This window comes from Amborella trichopoda, chromosome 4 (genome assembly GCF_054954075.1).
Source record: "Amborella trichopoda isolate Santa Cruz 75 chromosome 4, AtrichopodaSantaCruz75HAP2 v2.0, whole genome shotgun sequence".
Classification (NCBI taxonomy): domain Eukaryota; kingdom Viridiplantae; phylum Streptophyta; class Magnoliopsida; order Amborellales; family Amborellaceae; genus Amborella; species Amborella trichopoda.
This window is the reverse complement of record NC_142339.1, coordinates 14,740,949-14,768,525: the sequence shown is the minus strand read 5'-3', so window position 1 is coordinate 14,768,525 and position 27,577 is coordinate 14,740,949. Positions and strand designations below refer to the sequence as shown.

General features: G+C 37.4%; 2 protein-coding genes across 4 annotated transcripts; one reads left to right on the top strand and one right to left on the bottom strand.

Moving 5' to 3' along the window:
• Positions 1–334: 334 nt before the first annotated feature.
• LOC18423246 (putative pentatricopeptide repeat-containing protein At3g11460, mitochondrial) lies at positions 335–4,021 on the top strand. The gene has a single exon (XM_006827848.4). It carries the CDS (start codon positions 1,116–1,118, stop codon positions 2,979–2,981), a length of 1,866 nt encoding a protein of 621 aa, XP_006827911.1. The 5' UTR covers positions 335–1,115; the 3' UTR covers positions 2,982–4,021.
• Positions 4,022–5,148: 1,127 nt separating this feature from the next.
• Positions 5,149–24,760, bottom strand: LOC18423245 (oxysterol-binding protein-related protein 1C). Of its 3 annotated transcripts, none has more exons than XM_088863740.1 (10): positions 23,695–23,914; positions 21,210–21,598; positions 16,830–16,929; positions 12,620–13,068; positions 9,937–10,092; positions 7,612–7,779; positions 7,303–7,443; positions 6,253–6,483; positions 5,976–6,089; positions 5,149–5,659 (listed from the first exon to the last, which is right to left on the bottom strand). In XM_088863740.1, the coding sequence occupies exons 4-10, from the start codon at positions 12,854–12,856 to the stop codon at positions 5,492–5,494; spliced, it is 1,215 nt and encodes a 404-aa protein (XP_088719866.1). In that variant the 5' UTR covers positions 12,857–13,068; positions 16,830–16,929; positions 21,210–21,598; positions 23,695–23,914; the 3' UTR covers positions 5,149–5,491. The 3 variants fall into 3 exon arrangements, with proteins under 3 accessions (XP_088719866.1, XP_006827910.2, XP_088719865.1); XM_006827847.4 differs by having other exon boundaries at positions 21,242–21,598; XM_088863739.1 differs by lacking the exons at positions 5,149–5,659; positions 5,976–6,089; positions 6,253–6,483; positions 7,303–7,443 and having other exon boundaries at positions 7,617–9,186; positions 21,242–21,598; positions 23,695–24,760.
• Positions 24,761–27,577: the final 2,817 nt, after the last annotated feature.

Sequence of the window (27,577 nt, the reverse complement as noted above, 5' to 3'; positions counted from 1 at the left end):
TCCATTCTCACGAAAGAGTAGGGGCCCAAATCTCCTATTTGCTGACGTACCCTTTCTTTTCATTCTCTCTTATAAACTTTGATAGCTTAGGGTATGATATGAAGTTCAAGAATTTTTTTTTAATATTAAATGAGTTAATGACAAACTTATTAACTACCTGATTTAAAATCTAACTAGGAGAGCGATTATGCCCTCTACTAAAAAGTAAAAAAAAAAAAAAAAATACATAGATCTGAGGCTCTAAGGAATCAAATTGGAACCCACCTCAAAAAGTTCACTTGGAGAGGTTGCTTTGATGCTCAAATATAGTCAAATTGATAATCTCTCTATCAAGATGACAAGAAAAGAATGGATTTTAACATCTTGTAATGCATTTTTTGACCATCAATTTTCAAGATTTATAAGTTTCATATAAATGTTCGATCTACACTATTTTTGAAACTTTACACTATTTTTTAAACTTTAAATTTTATAATTAAAGAACAAAATCTATTTTAAGACCATCACAAAGATTATCCAGGATAAAACCGCATTTTTCGACTCTAGTTGAAGGTGCGCTTTCCTTTGATTGTTTAGAACCTCGGCAACAAAGGGCTTCTCTCTCATATCCAGCTTATTATCCTATCTTAGTCTCTCCGGTTGAGTTTCTAGTTGCAGAGAAGAACATGGAGCTCCACAACAAAGGGCTTCTCTCTATCTGCAATTGCCATATTACAATCCAGTCCCTCTTTTTCGATACCCATTTTCTTGTTCGTTCTCTCGCTTGAACCTCTGAGGGACTTTGGAAAACCAGAACATCTTTCATCTAAAACTCAATCTTCATCTCCTTAAATTCTTCTTCAAAACGATAATCCAACCCAAAATCGATATCAGGAAATAAGGTTTCAGAAACCCAAGAAATCTTTGAAACCAGAGAGAGAGCTTAAAATAAGTGTTTTGACCCAATTCTAACCTCAATCTCATTCGTACAAGCTAACACCTCGGATTCAAGAAACCCACCACTGATAATCTCATAAGTAAGTTCATCACCTGTAACTACTCATGGAAGATTTCAGCCGTTGATTTGGCCTCTCATGCGATCATGGCCATTGATTTTAGGTTAGCGGACTGACTCTATGAACCCACCTACAGAGCCCAGTAACCGATCATCGTGGTCCTCCTACCTGCAATCACTCACATCGCAGGGCCTATTCGTTGACGCCTTGCAACTTTGCCGCCGCATCCACCTTCTCGACCTCCCCCTCGACCGCTTTGTCCTCCCACCCGCCCTTAAGGCCTGCTCCTCATCTCCCTCTAACCTCCCTTTCTCTCTCCAGCTTCACGCCTACGCCCACAAAACCTCCTATCTCTCCTTCACCTTCGTGATCACCTCCCTCCTCTCTGCCTATGTGAAACTCGCGGCATTCAAATCAGCCTATAAACTGTTCGACGAAATTCCCCAACCAACAGTTGTTGCTTGGAGTGCGTTCATTGCCGGTCTCGCGCGCAATGCTCCCTTTGCTCATTCTTTATCTCTCTTCAAACTCATGCGTGTTTGTGGCCCCGACTTCAACTCTGCTACCATGCTTGGCCTCCTCCCTGCGTGCACTCAACAAGCCCATTTGTGCTCTCTCATGGCCCTCCATACTTGCAATGTCAAGGTTGGAATGCAAGTTTCTGAGCCCTCCGTCTCAAACTGCCTTGTGACTGCGTACGCCAAATGCGGGAATACCGCGCTCGCTCGTCAAGTATTTGATGAGACGTTGGAAAGAGATTTAGTTGGCTGGAATGCTATGCTGTCGGCTTACTGCCAAAATGGAGAGGCACACCGAGCTCTAGAATTATATCAAGAGATGGTAGCCATTGGCGTTGAGCCTGACTCTGTTACCTTAGTCTGTGTCTTGAGCGCATGCACCCACCTTGGGGCAATCGCCACTGGGCTCGAGGCCCACGAGCGTACAAAAAGATTTATGCCCAACCTCCCTCTGTCAAACGCAATTGTCAATATGTATGCACGTTGTGGCGACCTTTCCATGGCTCGTGCACACTTTGATGAGATGTCCATTCGCACAGTTGTTACATGGACCACACTCATCTCAGGGTACGGTGCGCATGGGCACGGTGCGGAAGGTGCCTACCTCTTCGACGCGATGGTCGTGGGCAATATCAGGCCCGACGCTACAGCATTCGTGGCTGTACTCTCAGCTTGTAGCCACGCAGGCCTAGTTGACAAGGCCCTAGCCTACTTTGCAAGCATGAAACAAAACTATATGATAGAACCTAGGCTAGAGCACTATGCCTGCATGGTTGATGTGTTAGGCCGGGCTGGTCGGCTTGATGAGGCCATTGCCCTCATCGAGGCCATGCGTGTAGAACCTGATGGGGCGGTTTGGGGGGCCTTGCTCGGGGCTTGTAGGATACATCTTAATGTTAGGCTGGCCGAGAAAGCGGCAAACCAAGTATTCCAGATTGAACCGAACAATGTGGGTTACTATGTTCTTCTGTCAAATATATACGCCTCTGCAAAGGACCACAGAGGAGTGGCCAAAATCCGAGCTTTGATGAGAGAGAGGGGGCTCAAGAAACCACCCGGTTTGAGCTACATAGAGTTGGAGAGGCGGGTTCACGTGTTTATGGCTGATGATCACTCGCACCCTCGGTCTGAGGCCATTTACAAGGAGCTTGAGAGATTGGAGAAGGCATTGGAGGAGGTTGGGTATGTGAGGGATACAAGTGTAGCTGATGCTTTATTTGGGGTTGAGGAAGAGAGAAGAGGGGAGGTTTTGGGGGTGCACAGTGAGAGGTTAGCGGTTGTGTTCGGCTTGATGTGCACAGGGATGGGAGAGAGGATAGTGGTGATAAAGAATCTTCGCGTGTGTGGTGATTGCCATGAGATGATCAAGTTTACAACTATGGTTGCTAGCAGAGAGATTGTAGTGAGAGATGCAACACGGTTCCACCATTTCAAGCAGGGGGCATGCTCATGCCGGGGTTACTGGTAGTAGCAATGGCCATTACTACAGTGTTGATCCTCTCATCAGAGACTTTGTTGATACCTACCTTTTGGTATATGATATTTAAGTAGTGTAGGATGTCTTAACAATAGTGTTTAAAAAGTTCGAAACTGGCAGGACCAAGCCATTGATTCGGGTGAGTTTCTAATCAGCTCGACCAAGTCCTGCTTTGGGAAAACAGTATTTTTTAAGAATATTTACTGGATATATTGAAGACTTGAGCATGATTGGGTAGACTCGACAAAAATCAGATCTGATTTGAATCATCCAAGACTGGCTTCACTTGGAATCGGCTTGAGCTAAGGAATGACACAGTGGATGAACGAAACAACTCAGTCGGGACATCAGAAAGATATACTAGTAAACTGTTTGAAACGCAATTCTATTTCAGCATACAAACCCATTTAAAATCCACATGTACTAATGTTTGAGGAAAATGATATCAAGTCAAGATTAAGATATGATAACACATAGTCTGCTCAAGGAGAAAATAGGCTCATCTTCACCATTACTTATTGAGAATAGACTGTGGAGATCACATGTATCATACTTTTGGTGTGATACGTGTACAATAGTGTAAAATCCCCAGATCAAATTATGTTCTTGCTTCAGTTGGAGATTTGATTTGATTTAGGCTAAAGCTGCTGATTAGTGGATATCATTCCCTTAGGTAGTTGTGTGACAACCATATGCCTCAAATTCTTGAAAGGTACAAGATCTGTTAAGCAGTTATTGATTAAAGGCATATTTGGTTGGTAGGAAATCTCTCTTTAGGGAAGGTAGTCTTGGCCTTTTCCATGTTTGTTCTGTGGGAAAACATGTATGAAAGTACTCATGGATCTTACTACCATATAATATAGCAAGATTTATTGGGAAAGTGGATTCATACACGGGGAGGTATGAAGCCCTTTTTCCATCTTGTGGGAAATATCTCCCTTGGAGAGGGATTTCTTATGAACCAAATGTATCCTAATATGTGGGTCTTTCTAACCCCTGTACAGAATAAGAACCGGGCGATTTACTGTATAGAATCATCAGTTTTTCAGACGATTTTTCGTTTTACAAAAAAATTGACAGGGGATAATCGATTTTCAGTTCGAATCGGCCGATTCCGTACCGACATTGCTTTGGCCCTTAATAAAACAAAACCCAAAAAAAATAAAAAAAAGCGCCGCCCCACAGTAAATTAGATGGGGCGGTACAAAAATTGAAGGTCTACTTATTTTTCTTGTAGCTTTATTTGGAGCGGGAGTGGGGGGCGCTAATTTTTTGTTTTGTTTTTTTTGGGTCACTCAACTTCTCTTTGTTCTGCTAGTTAAGTATTCCACATTTTATTAGGGGTGTGGTTTGTATAGAGCCTAAGCCCTAGACAATCAAATTAGAGCCTATCTTCAAATAGTGTCGAAAAATGTGATTTCAATACCAAAAATTTTTGTGATAGCCTTAAATTATATCTTCAATTTATTTATAAAGTTCAAAGCTTCAAAAATAAAGTGGATCGATAGATCTATGAAAATCTTGAAAATTGACGGTCCATAAATGTGTTACAAAATACACTATTTTCAAACTTGAAATCCATTTTTTTTTCTCATATCTATGCATCTTGATTTTGAGATATCAATTCGAGGATATTTTGACATCAAAACAACTTCTTCTAGTGAAATTTTTGAGGTAGGTTCAAATTTGATTGTTTAGAGCCTCATCTCTATATAAACTTTTCACATGTACATATATAGTTCTACATTTTAATTGTATATTTTAAGGTTGCAACCCCATATAAACTTTTTCGTCCTAATATTACTATACATTTCAAAGTGTAAACTTTTACGTATAATGACCAACAGTGATTGTGACCTTCCACAAAAAATGAATAATATTATGTTATACAGCCCTTATTATTATTATTTTCTTATCTAATGTGGGCTCCTACTGAAGTGAGTGCAGTCCGAATGGCATTTCCTAGCAGCCAAAGAAATAAAAAAAAAAAATGCAGTACATATATGCGCAATGATGGTGGACCATATATGTCTAGGAGTTCATGTTTTGCCTCTAAAATGCTTCAAAATGTCCATTTAAAAAACGAAGCATTCTATGAGTTACTGTTATCGATAATGATATGCTCTACACCATTCGAAAAATGGAGTCGGGGTAGAAATTTTTCTCATCATACTTCAGATTAATCTACTTTCCTTTCAAATTAATCAGAGTACAAAATTGAATTGCTGGCTAAGAGAAAAAAAGTACTTAAAAGATTTCTAAATTCAAATAAATGCAAACAAAGCTACATAACAACCTACCCTCTAAATATATCCACAAATCAAAAAGGGAGACTAAGAAGAACGAGAAGAAAAACACTGGCAGAATGAAGCCACCTCTGTAACTTGTGCTGAATCTCCCGCTCGACTTATAAGCAGGCTACCCCCGTGTTTAGTGTGAGAAATGGTTGGCAGCATTTCCAAACAATTTCATGAAGAGAAACATGAAAGCATGCGAAAGAATTAATCAAGGGTCTGATCAGAGGGAAAATGACCGAATATGTCGGGGCAGTTGCCCCAGTCACCTCGTTCCCTTGCTTCCCAGTAACCTCCAACATAATGATACGCATCTTTCCCCTTCTCCTTGGTGAACCATTGGGGCTTCCAACCTCTCTCTTGCATCTTCCTTGCCTGCAATTAGTTAATACTTGATAAAGAAAAGCACCACTGAAATGACAAATCAACTGCAAAACTGTCAACAGTGAACAACACAAGTTCAATTCACTTTTTTCCTGAGGGTGGGCAAGCTGGGATTCCAACCCAGCTCAATGAACATGTGCACCTGTGGGTGGGTGTGTGTGTGAGAGAGAGAGAGAGAATAAAAAAATGTGCAACACAAAAAACAAGTAAAGAAGAGAGAATTTGGGGGACCTTGCTAAAAACGGAAATGTCATTTTAGTCACTATTTCTTTGTTTGTCTAATGATAGACAAAGGGAAACATTTTACCTGGCGCTGCCTCTGCTCTAACCTCAACTTCTCAGCATTTGCTGACTCATACTCACCATTCTCAAGACATCTTTGATCAGGCCTCAGTCGTGAATCAGTAGGGGGCAGCTTTTCCTGCATTTAATTAACATTGCATCATGACTTCAAGAAGGTATTTAACAGGTGCACACTTAATGTGATCAGGAAATTTGTATATATATATATATATATATATATATATATATATATATATATAGAGAGAGAGAGAGAGAGAGAGAGAGAGAGATAGAGAGATGACCTTCAAACCAGGTGTGAGCTCGTTCATGGTGATGGCAAAGCTTGTCAGGTTGTACCTGGTTGGGAATTTTGGGGGTTTGCTCCGTTTCCAAAGCAACCGGGTCTCAGGCAGGGGTTCGGACCCTTTGCCCTTTCCTGCGCAATCACCCATCGCATAATGCATGCTCTCATCCCATTTCCCAAACAATGTGGCCACTGTTTTCCCATTCTTGTCTTGCACTATGCCTTGGACCTGAAATATAATGCCCAACATTTTTAACCAAATTTCTTTCATAGTGCCAAAGAAAGATATAACCTCTTTTTGATAATCAATAGCATCCGCAAGTATCATCTAACTAGTTGACAGTCTAGCAAGACAGCCATAGCGTTACCCTATATGCAATAATCAAATAATTGTACATAAATGATCGGAAATGATTTGGCACGGCCCTGCTGCACCAGAACACCATGTGGTCGCGGCTCCCTCCCCCTCCCAACTCACACCCCACCAAAAAAAAAAAAACATCTTTTTGATGGATTGAGGACCCATAATACCTCCTTAACCACTGAAAATACATTTCTGCCCCAAAAAAATGGATTTCGAGCTCCTGAAATGGTACATTTCTGGTAGATCTAGGATCCATCAAAACGGACGGTCCAGATTAGATGTTGAGTTGGCAGTCAAGATGAGCCATTTTCAGGGCTCCAAATCCATTCCTACTCAGGATTTTGATATTGAAGATGGATCTGCAGATCTTTTGGTCCTAATCGATATTTTTGATGAACTTCAAGGGAAGAGGGTGGAGCACGGTTCTTGGTACAGCCGAGGCTGTGCCAAAACCAGACGCATAGATGATTCATTGTGGAATTGCAATAGGAAAATAGAATAAAGATAGTCCCCTGCAACTTCAGGCCTGGACCTCTAGTTAATTTGCTAATCCCAAAATTAGGGAGCCCCCAACCCACTCACCCACCAAAAAACAAAAGAACCAGATATAGCGACCCCCCTCACGAACCAAAACCTAAAAAAAAAAAAAGGACAGAGAGAGAGAGAATGAGAGATTGCTCATACCTGGTGAGGGTTTCGATCTATGATGGATTGCTCCTTGAACTTAAGCTTGCATGAGTACTCCAGGTTTCCCTGTATCCTCATGGTACCATAGTGATCGCAGTAAAGCTTCCCCAATATGAGGTTGTAAATGGATGTCGTAACCTGAATTAGATAAATTTATGAGACAGAGAAAGATAATGAGAAGAAAAGTAATGGGTCAAATAAATAGACACAAGGAAAACATAGAAACCTAATGAGTTAGATAAATTAATAAGGATAGAAAAAACAAAGAGAAACAAGGCTATAATTAGAACTGTTCAGTTTTCAAACCTTACTCCAGTGAAGCACCTCTCCATCATCAAATTCAAGAGTTAGGACCCCAACAGGATCTAGCTGAATGGAACGACCCCAGAACTTACTTTTGAGGTTGCTATCTCCCCAAAATTTCCAACCTCTACCTTCACAGTGGCATGCAACAATCATAGGATGATGACTGACCTGTAGTTGAGTGGTAAGTTCTTGACTTAAGCATTTGAAGTTTAAGAATGAAGCAGCTTGAAGAATAAAGCTTAACAAGAATCAATTAGAGAATAATTAACAAGAATCAATTAGAGAATAAAAAGAGGGACAAGAAGAAAATGAAGCAGTAACTGCAAAATACAGCAAGAAATAATCATCAACAACATTTCTTTTTAGTGTATGTTCATGTGCGTGTGTGTCACACCAGAAATCTTACTTTATGTATATGGAAGTAAACAAAATAACCAACTTATTCACCAGTTATATGTGGACATACAGGAGAAGACAATCATGATTGCCAAAACTGAAACCATAAAATTGCTTCCAGGTCTGCCTAAGGTAAATAATTTTCAGACAAACACTACTCCTACTCTACAGTGGTATGCTACTACAAAGTCACCCACAATAGTTAGCTTGGAAATAATTATATTATTGTAACATCCTTCACCCACACAGAACATTTGTATTTCTAATAATATCATTAATCCTGGTAAATGAACCATCCAGCTATGCATTTTTTTACCTATTTTCTTGATAATTATGAGTCATAGCTTACTCATCACTGGGTTAGACTGCACCATACCCAAGCCTGCTAAAATGATGGTGGTTTTATTGGTCCTTGATTCAGCCACCTCATACAAGCCACATCTCCTGCAGACAGGCATCTTGGCAGGTTTAAGGGAACTTGGAATAAGTGGAGCCTTAGAATCTTCAATGAACCCTATCAAATTTTGGGGCCCTCCAAAATCAAAGACTAAATCATTGGCAGGGAATTAGTAAGAAGTTCAGGGGTTTCAGGGAACCAGATCTCATTGGAGAGTGGAGATTGTGTGTTCTTACTTCTCAGAGTACGGCAATCCTGTATCCTAAGATTTTATGGGAACACCACATGAACCAAAGTGATGAAGCTTGAGTTTGAAGGTTTCTCTCAATGGAAAGCACGCCCATTGGGGGCCTGTGGTTGATTTTGAACAGTAATCAACAGATTGTGAAAGGCTCCTCCATCCCTTTTATCTCTTTGCAACTACTCATAGGAAGTGTCTGTGGTCCTCAGTGTTTTTAAGATATTCTCTCAGCTTTCTTCAGGCCCGTTGAGCATTGAGAGATCTCCATCAATATCATCAGATGGACACAAGGCAAAACAACAGTTTCCTGGCTTCTAGCTGTTGCTCTTGGTAAGAAATAACTCAGCCCTCCCTGCCTATGGTGCCAGATAATCGGTGCCATATCTGTCTTGGATACTCCAAAAATGTATGTCAAAATCACAAATACCCTTGCCCACAGCTGCATGCATAGCATAGCTCCCAACTCTCTATATGTCACATCTATCAGTTTCCAAACGCAAACCACTGTACACAGTCTACCATACCTCATATGACACCTTTCCTGGAAAGGTAAAATACTAAGATAATAAGGATATTTAGGTGGGAAACGAAAAGACATAATCACCATATATTGATGCAAGGAGAAAAGGTGGAAATTGAATCCACCCTTTCCCTGAATTTCAAACAAGTAAGATCAACAATAATAGAGAAAGAACATGACTGTAAATCAAGACAAGAGAAGAACTTTCTTCTTTCATAAAATAAAATTTATTCCAATAACATATGCCCCCTAAAATATGACACCCAACCTTTTATATGCTTATGAAACCCTAATTTAACTTGAGATCCAAGTAAACATTTAAGACTCTAAAATATCCATAAAACAATACTATATAATTTCAAAATACCCTTAAGAACAGTAACATGTAAACAGTAACACGTGAATAGTAATATGTGAACAGCAACTGTGAACAATACCATAAATAGTACTTGTGAATAGTAAATAAAAAATAAAAAACCCTCGAATCCCTAAAAGACTAGAAAAAACCAAGAAATAAACCCTAAAACTAAAACTATAACTACAATATGCATCCTTGAAATTGACTAAAAATACAAAATAAAAAGAATTTTGCCATCCATCTGATATGCAACCCGTCCTCTCCCATAGTAATATTTTCTATCCATTGAAGTAAGCATTCCATGGAGCATTTAGCACAATAAGTAAATAGTTCAGGCATCAGCAACTAAGAAGATTAACTTCTTTCATTTTTTGGCCTTCAAATCCATATCACAAGTTGCAAGCAAAATATACCTTCTCTGAGAAGAAACGAAGGCCCCTGTCAGGATAATCAGCTTCATATGTTTCTCCCAATAGTGGATTGAATGGCTTGCAATTCCTTCCATCTGTAGAAGCATATCCCGACACTGCGAATGCTGCAACATTCAGCATCCTCATCAAGCTGTTCCCCTGCAATATTCCATCAGAGCAAAGAGATGCAATGAACTTTTTTATGCCAATTGGACTATGATTTTAGACCAAAATTCCAGAAAGAAACCACTTCTTCCAAGGAAATCATGATAACATGCTGGCCCCCAAATAAACTAAAAACGGTAACCAATGAGAAAATGACTATATACAAGTCTAAATGGATCTTGAAGATTGTCTATCCAATGGGATGAGCCAAATATCTTTCACTGCAATTAAAAGTCATCACACAGTTCATCTGCGTCATGAGATTCAACGAATTGAATATGTTCCACTTCCTTTTGTAAACTTTCAATTGAACTAAAATGTCACAACATTAAAGGACTAGGAAGGCTGTCAGCTGCAAAGGAGTAGAAGAAATAATATGAAAACATAAATTTGATGTATTGTGAGAAAGAATGAGTAGCATTAACCTTCTCATATACCATCATCATCATCATCCAAGCCTTATCCCACCTATTTGGGATAAGGCTCAGAAGATGATGATGATGACATATGAGAAAGTTGCTGCTCATTCTTTCTAAGAATACAGCAGCAAATCACTGCTAACCAATCCAGACCTGTATAAAGTCTAAGAGCAAGTTGGACTTAGTGTCATGACAATTTGATCAAGTGGTCAAAGACACTTGTCAGAATGCTTGCACAACCTCTGGAGGGGCCATTAAGGAGAAGGAATACAGGAATTAAGTTCTTATGCTGCTACTCCAACAGTGGTAAAAAAATTGATACATAAACCTCAACAATCATTATACAGAGACCTCATCAGGTCCTATAGAAAATGGAAAACATGGTTAAAATCAATGGCATAAAATCTCTCCAAACAAAATTCTGTATGGAACAATAAGTACAACCATTGATCAACACTCAGGCACTTTTTATATGAATACCTCAATATAGCAACAGTTAGATCCAGCAGATTATAGATCCGAAACTAAGTACAGAAGAACTAATTCCAGTTACAAACAACAATGATTATCTCATCTGTGGGGGCAACTGCATTAGCCATGTGATAAGCAGCATATTTCAAATATCTTAACATAATTTACTTCGTTCCAAATTGAATTTTCACAAATGATCAATATAGGGTAGAGCTGCCCCTTTTTTCTTTTTGTTTCATTTAACATGTTCAAGTGGGAAAGGCACAACAGCTGCGAGAAATCTACTTAGTCCCAGATTCCTATTTGATCAGCATCGATGTTGAATTCCAAGAACGCCTCACAAACCCTATATGCACAACCATTAGGTTATTACTCAGTTAAGGGTGATGGACATATAATAATCTCTAAAGGGGGATGAGACGTATTGTAGGTGGAGCCTTCTCATATAAACCTCTAAGAAGGCTGATCTCCACTATCCACCCATAAACCCTGATAGAGGTTAACCAAGGTTGAAGTGATACCAGTAACAATGAAACCAAGGTTACCAATTTTATATGGATGGCAGATGATGGACATGACCACCTCCTGAATTTTATCTGAGAATATTCACATACAATATACTCTAATGGAAGATTCCTTTTGCCTCATGTTGAAGGTCAAAGCACCAAACTGCAAAGTCTACGCAAATCCCCACATCAAATTACACCCACTAGCCTCCCTTGTATGATAGGAAGACAACCAAACCATTCCCATGTTGCAGCAGGCAACATTAATCACACAAAATGCATTAGAAAAAAGGAAACAACACACATGCAGCTTAATCAAAAAACAAACTGGTGCAATCTTCAGAAGCCACTCACCTGCAACAGACAAATAATTCCAACAATAATAAGCACTAAACCAATATCCATGTTTACATCTCATTAAATTAATATTATATGTTAGAACCTCAAAACCTGGGTCAATAACGATAGGAAAACACATAGTAACTAGAGAGGGCTCTGCAAAAGAGGAACAACAGGGAAAGATGATATTCATGTCACAACCAATGATTATCAATTAATTATATGGTTTCTAGCAGAAAACCCTCGATTAGGACAACATCCAAATAAACAAAACGTAACTATAAGCCATAATAAGTGAAGTAGGCCTCACATCTAAGTCAAATAAATAATTATTTTCCATATAAAATTTTCAGTTATACCTAAACAAATAAAACTTCGTAAGACTGCCCTCCTTAGAGGCAGGTACAACTAGACAGATCTACCAGTGATGAATATAAGGATATTGCCTCATCATAAAGTAAATCTGAGGCTGTGACTCATGTAGTTTCAACACCTAAATATTGTCTACAGTAAAACAGAGGGAAACAGAAAAAAACTGCAAACAGGGACTACGAAGCCCACCCAATGACAAGTGCTAAACATCTTATCCTGGGTTCCTCAATAGAAAGGAAAGATTCTCCAATATCATTACCTAGTGGATGCCTAACACAATAAACCTTGCGAGGGGGATGCAAAAGAATCTTCCTTTACATACCAAAAATGAAAATGGCCACATACCTAGATTATAAAAAATACAAGCCATATGAAACAAGTAGCTGCATCTTGAGGTATTTTCTGCAGACTTACCCGTTTTCCCCATTCATAAGCCCGATCAAGGAGATAAGAGTACTCCAAATCTTCAAAACATTTCTGTAAGGAAGAAAGAGGCTCATTGAAGTACACAGGAAGGCACACTCTTGTAAGATCCTTCCCAATGTTGTCCTTTATCATGGACCAGAGACTTACTCCTTTCTCTTTCTCAACTGGGTGAGGTAGTTTCTTCCTCCTCCTCACATATGGATAATTAAATCCCACAGACCGCATGGAAGGATCAGTACAATCATCAGAATCTACAGGATAAGTCTCTTCGTCATCTGAATCACACGATGATCTACGAAATTCAGAGCCACTACTTTTAAAAGAACTTGAGGAAAGGAAGTCACGAGTATCAAAAAAGGTGTTGTCATCTTCATCGGTTTCCTCTTCCGCAGCATCTTGCCTTTCATTGTCATCCTCAGACTCTGTTGCACTTCCTTCTGGAAACCCAAATACCACAGGAAAATAAGACTCAAAATTTTAAATAAAAATTACTGCAGGAGACAACAATAGTCAGTGGATTTTCTACAACATAAAAAGATTTTCAAACCATTAGCAAGCAAGTAAATGAAAAAATGCAAGCTGAATAGTTCTTAATTAGCTATTGTTAAAATAGGATAATATTCTTAACATAAAAAAGAGTGTGCCTTTGTGGTTTCATTTATTTGTATTTTTAAGGTCTCTGGATTTAAAGCCTTTATCAAATCCATATAAGCACTACCAGATATTATCACAAAAAAGAAAGCACCAATTTATTGGCATATGCTCTCATTTAAGCAAGTTTCTAAAGCAATGTACTAATACCAGACTAGATATGTCAGACTATGAAATGCGGCCTCACCAGTCAGCTAGGCATCCTAAACTAGTGGTGCGATGGAACTGGCATATGCCTAGACCAGCCAGTTCAACCAATCTAGTCCAAACGTGCCAATCCCGAAATTAACAATCATAAAACCAGATAAACAAGTACTCCAAATTTTCGTGCCATTTTTGCCATTTTTACCCTTCTTTACACTCATTCTAAGGGCATCTTGATCCAAACCAACATTTAGATAGGTTTTGGGGATTAAGATACACTATTTAGAGAAAGAGATCAAGATTGGCAATTTTGCTTCCCCCCCTCTCTCTCTCTCTCTCCATGAAATCCTAAATCCCAAGGCAATTTCCCATCAACCTTTGGTAAATCTCCAGCCACTTCTTTGAGAGCTTATTTAACCGTCCAAGTAAGTACATTACTTATTTTTTCATTTGCTTGACTTAGTCCTAGAAAAGTTAGAAAAAGATGAGTTTAATGAAGTTTTCTGAAAAACATTGTAATAGATTTTGTTTTAGGGATGTGTACTGGGTCTATTATAGTCCTTAGATTGGTTTTTGTTTTTTGGGTTAAGTGTTATAAGTTTTGGGTGGATTTTGTGTATTTTTATGATTTGGATGATCTGTTTTGGAGGTTTTTTGTGTATGTTCTTTTTCTTTTCTTTTTTTGTTGTTCAATACTTCAATGGAACTATGGAAACTGTTAAATTATAGACGTTGTTCCATGGTTTGAATTTTCTGTATTTTAAAATTTTGCATGAATAATTATCAATATTATTATTTTGTTTGCTTAAGGTGTCAATTATAATATGGAAATTGTTCCATACTTCAGATTTATCGTATTTGCAAGTTTTTCTTGTTTTACTATGAATATGTGATTTTATTTTATTTTTTGGGTATTTTGGTTATTCCATTATTTGCATTGGAAAAACAGTTCATTATGGATTAATTTAAATTTGAATTCGAAATGAATGCGTTCGGGAGAATTTAGGTGTGTCACCAATAAGTGATAAGATGAGGGAGAGTAGACTTAGGTGGGCGGGCCATGTGTAGCGCCGACCAAGTAAAACACCTGTTAAAAGGTGCGAGTTAGTTCAAGCAGTAGGACTGAAAAGTCAAGGGGTACGCCCAAAAGGACGTGGATGAAAGTAGAACGAAAAGATATGGGGACTATATGAGGGCTTATGGCCTCATTGAGGGTATAACTTTTAATAGAGCAGAAAGGCGGACTAGGATTCGTATAGCTAACCCCAATTAATTGGGAAAAATCTATGATGATGATGATGATGATGATGGAATAATTTAATTTTGCATTCTTTGAGCGTAATTTATGACTTTATGCAACATAATAACAAACACAGTCATCCTTCTTCTATTGAATAGAGAAGTCTTGAGATTAAGTTGAAGCTCAAGATAATTTGTGACCTTTTTAAAGAGCCCAATCAAAAGATATGGTACAGTTTATCACCACCAAAAATTATGTGTATAAACAAAACTGCAACTAATATATTAAATTATACTTAAAAGTGATCTCATATATTATATAATACTTAAAACAATTAAAAGGGTTAACTAACCATGCAAAATAGCCATTGCTTAGCTTTAAATTGAAGATCAAGGAACGAACTTGTGACCTATTAAAGAGGGCATGTGGGACAGTAGAGTCTACTACTAAGGTAATCTTGAGCACATGCTAGTGGAATCTCGGTTTAATTTACCAATGAAACCTCTAATATGATACAAAGGAACTTAGATCCCATGTAACTTGGGATCTAAATAACTAATAGGAAGGATTGAGATACCAAAGTTAAAAACTAGCAATGCAATATATCCATGTCCCAGAGCACAGGAGTGAGCTTCTAGAACTGGATTGACCCCTTGGTTAGGAGATCACTAAAAATCACCTTTATGTAGTACATAGCTTTAGATTTTCTCTGTTTTTTCCCTAAATGATAGAATAAGATGGAGTATTGAACTGAAGACACGTGGTCTGCTCAAGAGCAATGCTGTAGCAAGGACTTGGGCTCTCACTCATAGGGTCCCGAATCCTAATCATCCACCGAATCAGTCAAAGGTCCAACTCAGCCGAATCTCTGGTAAATAACATTGGGGGCTAGAAGCCCAGAAGACCCGCCTGATTTTTGGGCTTTTGCATCCAAAGCCGGCACAATGCCTTAAGTGCATGACTTATCTTCACAAACTGGTATCAATTATGGAAATTGATTCTATTAGTATGAACATAGAAAACTTGTAGTCATTTCATCATGCTACAACAATGATTGATGGGTAATGGAAAGGTATTGGAACCTATCATTAGGGTAGGGTCATGCCACTCCATCATTATATACCCACTATTTGGATGATGCTGAAGACAATTATGACCCCAAATAGTCTATGATCATATAGTGTAGTACACTTTCCTTTAATTGAGATGATTGGCACCAATTAGTTAGTTTTGCAATGATATCATAGTAGCAAAGAGCTCTATACCAACCAGCATGGGTGCATGGCCATAGTCAGATATGCATCAATTGCAGTCCCAATAAGTATGCTATTTCCATTATATACGAATTGAGTTATCAGAAGAAAGAGAAGAGAACAAATCATCAATTGGTCATCTTTAAAAGGAGGGGAGTTCTTAGTGGCATCTTCTAACAAAAGTGAATTTCTTCTATAATACCTAGACTGAGTTTCTTCTAACATACTTAAACTAACATTGAAAGGTACTTTATTTATCATTATCTATTGTCTCACTTTCCAAAGAGTGATGAGGAAAGCACATATGTGACACTGAAGGATCTCAGTGTCCCATATTGTCAGTTATTGCAGAGATTAAACTTACATTTACAATTATGCCCAAGGATCTCAGTGTCCCATATTGTCAGTTATTGCAGAGATTAAACTTACATTTACAATTATGCCCAAGGATCTCAGTGTCCCATATTGTCAGTTATTGCAGAGATTAAACTTACATTTACAATTATGCCCAAGGATCTCAGTGTCCCATATTGTCAGTTATTGCAGAGATTAAACTTACATTAACAATTATGCCCAACTTGGGATCATAATATTCAAGAAAGCCATGGTAGGTTTAGTTGAAGAAATGCCTGAAGTACCACACTCTCGTTGTTCCACACAATTGATCTATGCAACTTGACGCAATACAGTTAGCTGTCTACCTAGAGGAGACATGCCTTTGAAAACCATAATAACTCAACTATCAAGATCAGAAGAAATTGGAGACTTTAATAAAGCAGAAGGAATAATGCTAAACAAAGGGAATATCCACAAGCGGCATGAAGTAGCACTAGATCAAAAAATCATTGAATTTATGGCAATTTCATAATCCGTATGGTGGCAAAAAGACATTTTCTTTGTGATATCTTACCACTATATTTGTCATGCCTGGATCTAAAAGAGGCGCAATGTTCTTTCAATTGCCTTTGACTCTCATCAACAACGGTTGTCTCCAAATCAACCTTTTCCGTCTACATGATGCCAAATAGAAGTAACAGGTATTAGAAAAAGGTTAAGAACTTTCAAAACAAGACAGTACATCCAAGTAAACCACAGACATATTGACAGTTTAAAAACATGAAATTAACCAAATAAAGTGCAGTATAAAGCTCCAGGAAGTTGAAGTTGGCCTATGTGGAGTAAGGCTCAAATGGCATTGCCATAAGAGCTCTGGAAGTCGAAGAGATAAAGTGTATGGAATTTTCAAGTATATTATCTCAAGTTTTTGGAGATCTTTCTTAAGAATATTAATAAAGTATAAGGAGAAGAAAGTTTTTAATAACTGGAACTTAGATTAGCTTACTTCTCCAAAACAGGTGAAGTCCCAGCAGTTCAGTTTACTTTGGATAAAAGCTATTCCAGTTAGGCAATCTCTATGCTGGGCAGAGACAGCATTTAATAACTCCAAAGTTTTCATTTTTCATTGTATCTCCACCTTATATGATTCCCAATATACAAGATTGGCCTTAGATAAATCAAAAGCTTATTTATATGCTCAGCGAACTAAATGAAGTATATAAGCCTCTGCAAATGTTTTGCACTGCCATTCTGATTAAATGAAAAGAATAGCCACTAAATCGTACATTTCATGTTATTGTAGCAATTTTGAGAATAATCAATCTGCAATGCCTCACAAATGAACATGCACAATAGCTATCAAATACTTATCCAACACTAGTAAAAAGCTGGAATATCTATCCTTAGGGTGGTACCCATCGTCCATAAAATTATAGGTTTTGAAAGAACTTGTGCAAGAATGCAATTAACATTAACCAAACATATTTCTGGTCTATGAACTCGAGAAATCGAAACTAAAACCTGAAAGCACAGGTCAAATTTCAAACGAACCATGCTGGACTAATCCATAGTTACATTTTCCAACTCTGGAAGGTCTACCTGATATGCCCCATTCAATTCTGTCACGCACCATAAGCCCAAATCTTCCTCTCTGCTTTCACCTCCCAACAATTCAAAAGAGCGAGATTGAGCACTCAACATCAATAATTAGAAGATTCTCAGTGACAAACACCATAATTGTTCATTACCATAATTGTTCATTATCTTCTTTCTTATAATCAATAAAATGTTCTGAAATGCAAAGTTTGAAGACAAATAGAAACATGAAAGTATGGAACTTCCAAATACCAAGATTGCTCCCTTTCCACTTTTGCCATGCTATATACCACGAAATTGGCTCCCATAGCTAGATGTCATGATTAGCATTCAGAATGCTGAAATTACAGGTCTTTCATTTCAGCAAAGTTTACATCTAATCTCCATGGATTGGCAGAGCTTCATTTGAGCCATTTAACAGTTCCTAATGAATCACCTTTCACAATGGTTAGTTGCTCGAAATCATGGGTCAAACACATACAAACTTCCAAGACCCATGAGGCATTTTAAGGGATAAGGAATCTTGGGTCAAAAGACATACAAACTTCCTCATGTTCTCTTCTGATTGCGTCCAATGAGACACCCACCATATTCAAAGTGCCTTCCATAAGCAGCAAATTAGTGGACCGGCTAACAGTATCCCCCTTTTAACGAGAACCATGACTTCATTCCGGTCTTTAGCATTTTTTTTGGAATTCACGAAGTTCAAAGTTCTGCAAAGAATTTTAAGCAAGTGTGCAGTCATAATAACAATTCCATTATTCCACATGCTGACATCCATTCTTCAACACATTTCTAATAACTTTAACAATCTAAGACATCCCGAGCAGGGCAAGACAAGGACCCTATTTTTCATATGAAACTTCCACATAAAAGGAGGTGGTCCATTTTCTCTTCTATGTCAGCAAGGAACACAGAAATTAGGAAGCTAAACATTTTAATTCTGCACGAGCACTGAATTTAACTTTTGGCTAAAAGAATGCAGACATTTGAGAAACTTGCTACTTCCAGAATCTCACAGAATAGAATGCATTATCACCAACCCACAAACTTATCCATTTCATCATCATAATCATCAGATACCAGTGCGTCCCTCAAGATGCACTAGTATCTTAGATGGGTGGAAAACATTACTAGATGATCATACATTTTTTGGTTGCATAGTGATGAATGATAACAGGTTTGCACCACTATGCTTGTAGGAAAGAAATTAGTGATGGGATGAGAGAATGATGGAAAGAAGGAGGTATATCTATTGCCTGGAAGATGAATAACCCATCTTTTTGTTTGATAACCACTTGAAAGATGGCCAAGGATCAGGCTGTCTCCTTGGGCATCCTGGTAGGTTCCAAGTTTAGTTGCAAGAAATTTGTGCCGAGACGATTTTCCCACTTACAAAGCTAACATTTCCAAGGCCACTACAAGGCATTTCCTCAAAATTATCTCTCTGGCTTCTTCACTTCCCAATACAACAAATATTCACCAGAAGTTATGATCAAGGTTGGAAAACTAGCTCGCCTAGGCCGCCGCCAAGTCAGGCACCTAGAGATATGGGTGCCCAAGTGTCAAAAAAAAAAAAAAAAGGGTTTGGTGAAATACCAAACCCCCCAGATATGAGTTAAAATGCCTAATTAAAAAATAAAAAAAATAAATAATAAAAATAAATAAAAAGAAAAAAGAAAAAAAAAGAAAAGAAAGAAACCAAACATTAAAACCATACATTCATAAATCACAAATTGTATCAAATACTAACACTAAAGAATATCATATATAGAAAATCACTAGTTCACCACAACTCATAGATTGATAAAAATCTTAAAGTTTCAAGTCTTTATACATAAAGCATCCAATGTTTCAAACAAGCATGATGAACTCATAAAGGAAACTGAGTTTCATTGATCATCATCGCTAGCTATATCAAGGTCCCTTCCACCATTAGATGCATCTGAAGCTGATGATGACCCAGGCCATCATCATCGGAGTCAACCCCTTCCTCCAAAGATGAAATAAATCACAAATATCACAAACAAAAAAGAAACAAATAATATGTATAAATATCTTAAAAGAAATATTAATTGCTCATAAAACCATAATCTAAAACTTGAAAATCTCTAACCCCTAAAATAGAATCCTTCAAGCTTTTAAAGGATGAGCTTTGGTTGCTGAAAACCTCTTCTCACAACCACTTCAAGCCCCAAAACGATTGGGCACAAATGCCTTTCAATTTCATAAGAAATTGAAAATTTTGGATTTACATTCAATCTTGGATCTCTCACAAGAAATCCGAATTTGAGCATGTTTTTGTCTTGAAATTGGTTCTCCAAGGGTTTCAGAGGGTTAAAATGACTCCCCATGGTCTTAATACAAAGATTTGAGGGGCAAAAAGACCAAAACTCCCCCTACCCAAGGGGCATTTTCGCCTCTCTCTCTCTCTCTCTCTCTCTCTCTCTCTCTCGAATTTTTCACTGGCAGCCTAGGCATGAGCCTAGGCACCAGCATTTTGACATGGCCCTCATCCCCCCCGACTAGGCCTGGCGATGTGCCCAAGGCCTCTGGCTGCCTAGGCAGCTTGCCTAGGCGCTCAGGCAGGCGAATTTTCCAACCTTGGTTAGGATAACCATAAACACTACTCCCTGGAGGTCATCAGGTTGCTCCCTAGTCAGTTATTAGATATCTCTCATGCGCCATTTCACCTAAGGCTTTGTATCTTTTACAATACATTAATTTCATAAAGCCAGCAAAATTGTAGAGAAAATGATATAAGGGACTTGGAACCATCTCGGAATCAAGCAAGCCTTCATCTAAAAAATTTTCCTAATGCCACAATACTGAGAGAAAAAACTTGAAATTTGATACAAATGCACATTATTCAGATGCAGAGCTCACAGTTCGTTGCAAATGCAACCACATAGATCTTCCTTTAAAAGTTTTAAGTGCGAAGATTTAGAATTCAAGGATCTTTGAAAATAAAATATTCCTTTTTGACAAACGGTACTCAAGAGGAGGAACAAGTCACCTAAAGACTTCTAATACAAGAACTATTGATCATCTTCAAATCAATGTTTAAATCTAAACTTCCAATATTTTGATTTAAATTAAATAATAAAGACATCCTTGACCTCCTAATGCGGAGAATTCAATGTTAGCAGTACAAAAATAAGGTTCGGATATGGCAACCTCAAGTTATATTTCTAACAGAACAAATTCAATGCAGTTGAGAAACAAAGCCATGGCAGCAATATGGTGGGGGGATGCTCGTATGTGTATAGTACAAAAAGACAACTCTGACTGTCAAAGCATCAGTGGAAAAGCAATTTGAGCTCAATATCACAAGGCAATGATGATAACAAACTGCTACCTGCCTCTATCAGGGAGGGGAGCAGCTTATACCTCTAGCTGCCGCAGGGCATCAAGAAGAAGAGATTGTTTCTGTTTAAGAAGCATTAACTGGTTTTGCAACGCCGAGAACTCATTCCTCATAATCTGTTCACTATCCTGGATCGCAGCCTCATTCAATCCTTCCTCTAGCAACCGCTGCCTTAGTTTTTCTGTAGAGACTGTGATGCCATCTACCGGTGCCATTAACTCACTGTTAGACATGCGAGGGAACATATCCTTCACAGCTTGCAAAGCTTCAACCCATGCATTCCGACTTTCCACAGTTTCGGCTTTCAAGTGGAGTCTCTTTGTTCCAGTGAAAATGGAAAATCTTTTGTCATCTGACCTGCTCTCTCGAATGGAGGATACCTGAATGAATGCCATCAAGAAACCACACAATCTTTGGTCAGCAGATGATCATCAAGTGTAGATAATTCACAAATCCAATTCAGCAATGCATATAATTCAGGGAAAATCACAGAGAAAAAAAAATGCAGGAATTTAAACATCAATAACAGATAATGATTTAAAATCTTAAAGGAAGAGGGGTACATTAATAAAAATCCCACGCATGATAATAAGTTGTCCTTATTTATTGAGAATGCATCCAGAAACAGTCAGCAACTTAACTAGCAGATATATTATAAAGAAAACAAAAAGAGAATCAAAAGGAAAATAAAATTTTAATTTTCAATAATTAATACCATTAACATGAGGATCTACAAATAATGTATTGTAAGAGGAAGAAAATGCACAGCCTTCTTAAACTGATAAAACGGGAATTGCTTAGATAATTTAAGCCTGCAACAGAATGTCCAGCACAGAAAAATGTGAGGATAACAAGTTTCTCCCAAGGATATGTAATGACATAAGAGACTGATCTCATGGTCGGTCACCAGAGAATATCCAGCAATCTAATGTTAAGGGACACAGAACGATCCATCTCATCATGCTTAGACCGTGTATTTTGAACAAATGCACAACTATCCTTATGATGGCGCATCTGGCAATAAGAAGGCAATGCCAACATGATGGCGAGTCTGAAATGTAGACCAATCCAGGTAGTAACTGGTAATGGCTCACCGATTGGATTCACAAGCATGGATCACCATGAACAATGACAGCAAGACAGCAACTAGAACTTCCATTGCAGTTCTTCAAAATAATTGTATTGTCTCTGATTTAATCGTATTCCATGTAATAGTATCGATATGGTTAATTTGTGCATTATATAACATTGAATTTTAAAATTACAATAGAAATTTGAGATCACAGGCTAATTTATAGAAAATGAAAGTATATATGCAACACTTCGCTTTAATTTAGCCTGATGGTATTATATATAGATACCAAAAAGAGATTCTTACATAACTTTCATAGTGGATAGATAATTCATCGAACAAAAGATATGAACTATGAATACTGCATAGGCAGCATGACTCATGAAAATTTTGATATATCATAAAATATAACTTCTTTTTAATAGGAAACCAAGCATCACGGCCTAGTGGTTTGTCCTTACTGTGTGCATATGCTCACAACTAAAGATGATATTAAATAATAGACGCAGAATTTTTTAGCCATGTTTGTGTAACTTTTTCTTCAATAATTAGGGTTTAATGATCACTGACACTCTTTTATTAAATTTTTAAAATTAAATAAGTGTCACCCACTGACTTAAAACACTCAGAACTTTGACCCAGTAATTGATCTGCAAAGTAGTTTGGGTACGTGTGGACACATCTATAGCAAAGCCTACTTGCAGGACAGTCTTCGCCTCATATTTCAATTACTCTAAAAGGGTAGTCAGGGCGGGCAAAAGAAATTGGTTAATATCACCAAAAATCCAAGTCATTTTATCCAACATATAAGAAAGAAAAAGAATCCAAGCCATGAGAATGATTTATCCAAAAAATCACTAAATTATATTCCAATTTGACATTTACCCGTCCACTGAATACAATTGTAAGTCGTTTGCCAGATCCAGTTCTCAAAACAAGAAACAGAAAAAGACATTGATCACCACATCTGATTATTCCAGATATGCAAATTGGATTAAGAATAAAGGATTCTAAGAAATTGAATTACAGAGAAAGAGAGGGAGAACAAAATAGATCCGGAAGAACATTGTACTAATTTTTCAATAGCCACACTCAATTCACCAAAAATGCAAATAAGAAATCATATAACAAAGAAAGAAGAACAATTTGATCCCAAAATCGATTATCCGCAATTACAAAACTGATCACCGCGATGGCTTCTCCAAGGAACAAAAAACAAAAGAAGTTGAAGATTAAGAAGAAGATGACTTTCCAAACATAGAGAGAGACCAATAAAAGAATGGATTGCTGGAACCAAACACACAATAAAAGGAGAAGCTGAAGTTAAGAAACAACACGCAGTCCAAAAATAGAGTGGGGGGAGGAGGGGAGCGAATGAAAACAAGAGAAGGCCGCAATTATTACCTTGAGATGGACCTCCCCAAAAGGCTTCCTCCTCATATGACAGTCCGAACCCCCACTCTGCCAATGATGATGATGGTGGTGGTGGTGATGGCTTCCATTCTTTTGCCTGCTAATTCTCCTCATTGACTCCTCCCCTATAACCTTGGACCCCTTCTCAGTCCTCGAGCTCACCTCGATCTTATCAGGCCCATGGATCTTATAATAGGAGAGAACCCCATCCTGCAAAACGAACCACCTTGGCCTCCATCCTTTGCCATAATTCACCCACTTCAAGAGAATCCCCGAAATCCCATTCCCTACTATCTCATTGAGCTTTACACCTCCTCCTCCATTAACGTCAACAGACGAGCTCGAGACACAGTGTTGAAGCTCCCGGCTCATGGCCGGAAAATCAATTGGCGGCGTCAAATTCCGGCCAACTGGTACACCAGAAGATACGCAGCAAAATGGACGCATAGGCCGGAATCACAACATTCCGGCCGCCGGTAGACGAACAGGAACCGCACTTTCCGACCAAAAAGGCTGAGTTTCCGGCCAAAATGGCTCAGATTACGACCAACAAGGGTGAGATTCTGGCCAAAACGGGTCGAAATTCCGGCCAAAGGAGATGATATTCCGGTTAAGAGACAGAGAAATCTGATAATTACAGTCGACGAGAAAATGGGATCTGAGAATTCCGGGAGTTTATGCACCGGAAATTCCTCCTGAAATTAGGTGGATCGCCGTGAAATTAGAGAAAGGACGGTGGCCGTGAAATTTGTTAAGGAAGGTGGTGAGCGGGAGTTGGCGGTTTTATACGCGTGTTTTCATCGCGAAAAGTCCGCCTCAACACGAAACCGACAAATTCGCCGTGAAACTGAATATTTCGGCTCGTTCGACGGGAAATGGGCTTTGCCGGCGGTAAAATTCCAGAATTGCCCTAAAATGTAGTATTAATCCCTGAGATGCCCTGAGATACGGCAAATGGCAAATATAGCCGCGGCCGTTTTGAATTGAGGGCTTTGGGGCTTCTTCTATACGAATGTTGACAAAAAAATCTCTTTTTAAATACATCATTTTGTAGTTCAAAAAATATTTCACAGCATGGTCTATTAAGAACTAGTAATGAATAATGCGCAGATGAACTTTGAAGATGAAAAATGAAAAATATACATAGTAAGATGATTTACTTTTAATATAAGGATGTTGCAATTATTATTAATCATTAGATGTGAAATCAGATGGTTGGGGTTGTGTTATTAGCTGAGCACTTGTGACGTTCTTCAATATATTAGATTTTTACATTTGATGGCTAATAATTAGATTTCACATCTGATGATCAATAGTGATTGTGACCTCTTTATACTAAAAGTAAATGGTCTTATAACATAAAAAAAACAAAATAGTATTATAATATCCGATCAAAAAAAAAAAAAAAGAATAGTTCTTATAATGTTGAATCCCAATTAATATACGCATCCCCAATTTGTACATTTCCAATTCAAAACGAAATTTTGTAGCTTAAAAATAGTGAAGACATGCTCTGGGAGTAATTAAAAGAAATAGTGATGACTAGTCTAAAAATAAAGATTAAAATAACATATATGCTTAAAATTCAAAATATATGCTCTTTTTTTTTTTTTTATGATTCATGATCATTTTGATGAACTTATTAACAAGTAAAATTTCAAGCTCAGAATCCATCTCTATCCCTATTTTGTGTGTGTGTGGTGGGGGAATGTTTTGTGGTGGTAGATCACTTAGTATAATGTTTTATGCTTAATTAAGATTTCGATTATTTCTAAATGAAAAACGATAGTTTCTAAATATAGCTAAATTTTTAACGAAATTCAACTAAAAATTCAAAATTCTACCTTTTTTTTTTTTTTTTATATGAGATAACATGGGAAATCTATTAATTAACAGAATACTATTTCGAAAGATTCGAGGAACAAACTATGGTAATATGCTTTATCTAATCTATCTAAAAATTAAATGATGAAGTTTTTATAAGGCCTAGGTTCTATGAAAACAAAGTAAAGCCTCACCTCAAATCCTTATACACTCAGCAATGAAAATCTTCATTATAGCTCTAAAATTAATTTTCAACACTAACAATAAATATTTGAAACTAAAAAAATAGTACAACTCTTGTGGATCTATGAACACTTATTTTTAGGGTAAAATGAAGATAATTTACTATAATATATATTATATTTAGGGCTTAAATTCCTTCTTTTTTTTCACAATTAAAACCCAGATGATCAAATGATCGATGTAAAAACTTTGTAATACTGGAATTTTAATTTTTGATGAGTTACGAGGTGAGACTTTACTTATTTTAATAGAGTTGTAGCCCTTTCAACCCATTTTTCAAAGGGCGTGGTTTCTATAAGGTTGCAACCTTAAACAATCAAATAAAAGCGTAACTCCAAATTCTATCATAACATATAATTTTAGTGTAAATTTTTTTTAATATTATCTAAAAATTTATTTTTACATCTAATTATAAAATTTTAAAATTTTAAATATTATTAAAATCAAATAGATCTATAAACTTATGAAAATCTTGAAAATGGATTATCTAAATAATGCTCAACATGGTAAGACACTATATTTTTAAAAGCCCACTGGCACTCCCTATGGACAGCTGGGAAGAGGACCGTGCTGGGATGTTCCTCGTCCACCACGTGGCGAAACAGTAGTGGTCAAGGTGGGGGTTGATTCTTCGACAGAAATTAAAAGACCACGAGGTTTGGAAAGTAGAATACCCCAATCTTTGTCCTATATTCCAAACATAAGGCAGCTCATGTTATTAATAAATATGAGAAAGCGCCTCAACCCAATAAACAAACTCGGAATCGGGGGAGGGATTGGATCGGTCGTCGAATGTTGGATCTAGATCCGTGATGCCATTGTTTATTCCAGTGTCAAACCAAGGCTGCTGATCGTCTCTGATTTGGAATGGTTCAATTAGATAGGATTCAATAAATAAATAAATGGATAAATAAAATTCAGATTTATAGGGTGGGATATTAGGAGCACCTAAAAAAATAACTAAATAAGCTTTTTAAAAATATATAACAAAAGAGGGATTTTAGGGGGGACGACTTAGGTAATCTAAAACAATATGAAATAAGATTAAAAAAGGGAAACGATATGAAAAATGGAGGTTTTATGGGGAAGATTGAGCCAAGATTGATATCTTTTTTGAACTGAATTGGTCTTGACTGATTCTCACTCTGGATCGGTAATTCTCGATCCAAATTGTGGGGCTTTTACTATTGTTTATTCCAGTGTTTCAAACCAAGGCTGGTGATCAGTGCCTGGTCTCTTATTTGGATTGGTTCAAATAGATAGGGATTAAGGATTCAATAAAAAAATAAAGAAAATTAAGATTTATATGGTGGGAGCACCTAAGATAACAAGTAAATAAACGTTTTTAAAAAATGACAAAAGGGGGTTTTAGGGGGAGGACTCAAGTAATTTAAGAAAATATTAAATAAACTTAAAAAGAGAAACAATATGAAAAATGGAGGTTTTATAGAGAAGACTGAGCCGAGATCGATATCTTTTTAGAACTGAATTGGTCTCGACTGATTCCTGCTTTGGTTCGATAATTCTCGATCTGAATCATGGGGTTTTTACTATCGTTTATTCCAGTGTTTCAAACCAAGGCTAGTGATCAGTGTCTAATCTCTGATTTGGATTGGTTCAAATAGATAGGCATCAAGGATTCAATAAATAAATAAATAAAATTAATATTTATAAGGTGGGATATTAGGGGTACTAATAAAATAATTAAATAAGTTTTTTAAAAAAAAAATGACGAAAGGGGGTTTTAGGGAAAGGACTCAGGTAATCTAAACAAATATTAAATAAGCTTAAAAAATATGAAACAAAA